The sequence below is a fragment of the Paramisgurnus dabryanus genome, chromosome 16 (genome assembly GCF_030506205.2).
Source record: "Paramisgurnus dabryanus chromosome 16, PD_genome_1.1, whole genome shotgun sequence".
NCBI classification, from domain to species: Eukaryota; Metazoa; Chordata; class Actinopteri; order Cypriniformes; family Cobitidae; genus Paramisgurnus; species Paramisgurnus dabryanus.
This window is the reverse complement of record NC_133352.1, coordinates 29,054,306-29,057,169: the sequence shown is the minus strand read 5'-3', so window position 1 is coordinate 29,057,169 and position 2,864 is coordinate 29,054,306. Positions and strand designations below refer to the sequence as shown.

General features: G+C 43.3%; 1 protein-coding gene across 2 annotated transcripts; it reads right to left on the bottom strand.

The window, feature by feature from the left end:
• Positions 1-273: 273 nt before the first annotated feature.
• Positions 274-2,612, bottom strand: hs3st1 (heparan sulfate (glucosamine) 3-O-sulfotransferase 1). Of its 2 annotated transcripts, none has more exons than XM_065274318.2 (2): positions 2,438-2,612; positions 274-1,751 (listed from the first exon to the last, which is right to left on the bottom strand). In XM_065274318.2, the coding sequence occupies exon 2, from the start codon at positions 1,702-1,704 to the stop codon at positions 844-846; it is 861 nt and encodes a 286-aa protein (XP_065130390.1). In that variant the 5' UTR covers positions 1,705-1,751; positions 2,438-2,612; the 3' UTR covers positions 274-843. The 2 variants fall into 2 exon arrangements, with proteins under 2 accessions (XP_065130390.1, XP_065130385.1); XM_065274313.2 differs by having other exon boundaries at positions 2,381-2,611.
• Positions 2,613-2,864: the final 252 nt, after the last annotated feature.

Genomic DNA, 2,864 nt, shown 5'->3' with positions numbered 1-2,864 from the left:
TGAATCCAAAACTTTCTAAGCTCATCACAAAAATATGATCAGAACGTGAGAGACACACGAACACTCACACAGTGAGGACATCTCCTATTTTTTTAGTTTCCAGTAAAGACCCTCACACAAACCTGCAGACCTTATTTGATTTACTGCAAAACACTGATGTATTACCTTTCAAACAGCAAAGAGAACTTCAAATCCCCCCAGATGCAACATAGTTCCTCACATTCCTCAAAGTTCCATAGCTCAGTTTATAGTGTGAGGCAAAAAGACAACCAATCAAATAACAAAAATACTTTATTAAACTATTCCTTCATTTGAAAAACATGTATAAAAGAGTATTAAGTAAAATGTCCAGCTTGAGGAATGTTTCAGCAATGCACGCACGCACGCACGCACGCACGCACGCACGCACGCACGCACGCACGCACGACTGATATACTGGCCTTACAGCATTCATCATGTATTCACAGTATCAAAACTGTTTCTCATGTACATGTCCTTATATCGGTATGTTTTCTTATAGCTCAATGAAAATGGGTGGTGGTTTGATACCCATGCACCACATACTGGTTAAACAAAATGTAAAGCTTGCACGTTAATTCGCTTTGCATCTGCTATGTATGTTTTTTTTTTATTGAAAACAAAATTAACTAGGCTATACACCTATAATTATGTATACACTTGACAATATGGTCGATCAGCCTACTGAAGTAAATTGGCTAGTAAATGCTTTTTGCCATTGACAGTTCTTCAGTTATTTTGGAAAGTAATTTTCATTTAGCACCGTTCATGAATTCATTCTTGTCGCCGTCGTTTGTGGTTTTCTCTCACAAATGAGTAAATCTCTTACTTCCAGTCAAAAGTGCGTCCCACAAGATCAAAGAACCTTCTGTTGGGTTCACGGAAATACTCTTGAAGTTTTTGCAGGATGGCAGGAGCCACCTGTGGGTGTTGGCGCCCCTTTGAGTCGTGCAGACATCGCTCCTTGCCAGCTGCACGAAGGCAGTAAAACCCGCGAGTCGCGTTGAAATAAAAATTGGATGCATTTATCTGAGGCTCAAGCTTAAGGAACTTCTCCACTTTCTTCATCTCTAGCAGGGGGTTTTTGATTAGGGCGTCCCCATCCACCAAGTGGATGCTGTCAGCTGGAAACACAGTGAGCCAGCGCTCCATATGCACGTGGTACAGGCTACGGTTCAGTGCCTTGTAGCTCAGGTTCAAGTCTCCATCGCGCATGAGCAAATCCTCGAGTGGCTGCGGACGTTTGCGTTTCTCCAGCTGGTTGTGGAAAACCTGCGTGTAGTCTGACAGCAGGCGAGTCGTCGGGTCGCGCACGATTAGCAACAGTTTGACGGCCGGCTTCGTGCGGACGACGCGCTCGGGAACTTTTACGGAGGTGAAGTAAGCGGGGGTCTTCTCAACCGTCAGCTGACCCGGTCGGGCTAACGGCATCTGAGCGCGGTACCAGTCTGGCCCGAGGCGGTAGTTGGTGTCCCGGTCGAAGAAGTGAATTTCATTACGTGCGGACACCACCGCTCCGTGGAGACGCAACATCTCAATCAGCGCGCGCGTTCCACCCTTCCTCACCCCGATAACGATGATGTCGGGCAGTCGCCGCGTGCTGGGCGGCTCATGGCCGATGGCCCGCGGGCTGGCCACGGGGGAATGATTGATGAAAAACAGCAAAGCGAAAATCAAAGCAGCCATGAAAACAACCTGACAGGACTTTAGCCCGACAGCAGACGAACACTCCACTGAAAAGACACACACATACAGCCGCCAATGTCATTAATACAATTTTATCAACGCGCCCATCAGAAATCCAGATTGAACTTGATCTGTAGGCAGACTAAACTCTATATAACATGAACAATGTTAATGACTGATTAAAGGGGTAGTTCACCCAAAAATGAAAAATGTGTCATCATTTATTCGTTCTCATGTTACAAACCTGTTTAAATTTCTTTGTTCTGATGAACACGAAGGAAATGAGAAATGTTCGTAAGCCCCATTCACTTATTAGTGTTCTTTACTATTGAAGTTAATGGGGCTCACGAATGGTTTGATTTCTCAAAATATCTTCCTTCGTGTTTATCATCATAACAAAGGCATTTAAACAGGTTTGTAGCAACATGAGATTGAGAAAATGATAACAGATTTTTTATTTTTGGGTGAACTTTAAACTTCAATCCATATATCTCATGAAAAACACGTGGACATGAATGGATTGATTTTACAGGTATATTAAAATGTCTCAGTCATTATAACAATAAGAAAAACAGCTACTGTTTAAAATACTTTCAATAAATATCCAGCAGAAACAGATGACTATTTGTAATAATTATTACAATCACGGACTTTTCATGAGCATCTCCTGACTTACGTGTCTTTTTGTCCAATCATCATAAGGAAAACATGCGCGTGGATTGATCGAGCTCACCTTCTCATCAGATTCCATGACGATAACTTTATAAAGAAAAATACATAACTACACCTCTCTCATACGCTCTCAACCGACAAACTGATGAACAAAAACACCACAAACAGATGTGTGCGATTAGTGAAAGTATCCTCGCACGCTCTCACGTGCGCACAGCTTTGAGTAGCAAGCTAAACACACCGCCGCGCCCCGCTGTGACATCACCTCGCCAACTCCTCCCAGTCAAGTGACGTCACCAGTACCGGTAGATACTAGATAGCTACGTCTGAACATTTGCCGGACGTCAAAATTAACTGGATTGCACAACTTATGAGAAGTCCGCACTCCATCTGGAATGTTACCCCCTCCATAATTTTTTTTCTAAACTAGGTGGCATAGGCTTTTAACATTGCTTCCCCCCTAGCAACAATATCTTTTTGTTCTCTTT

Bases quoted from the DNA above. Each gene is read 5' to 3' on its own strand.
- hs3st1 (XM_065274318.2), bottom strand. From the start codon at position 1,704: ATGGCTGCTTTGATTTTCGCTTTGCTGTTTTTCATCAATCATTCCCCC.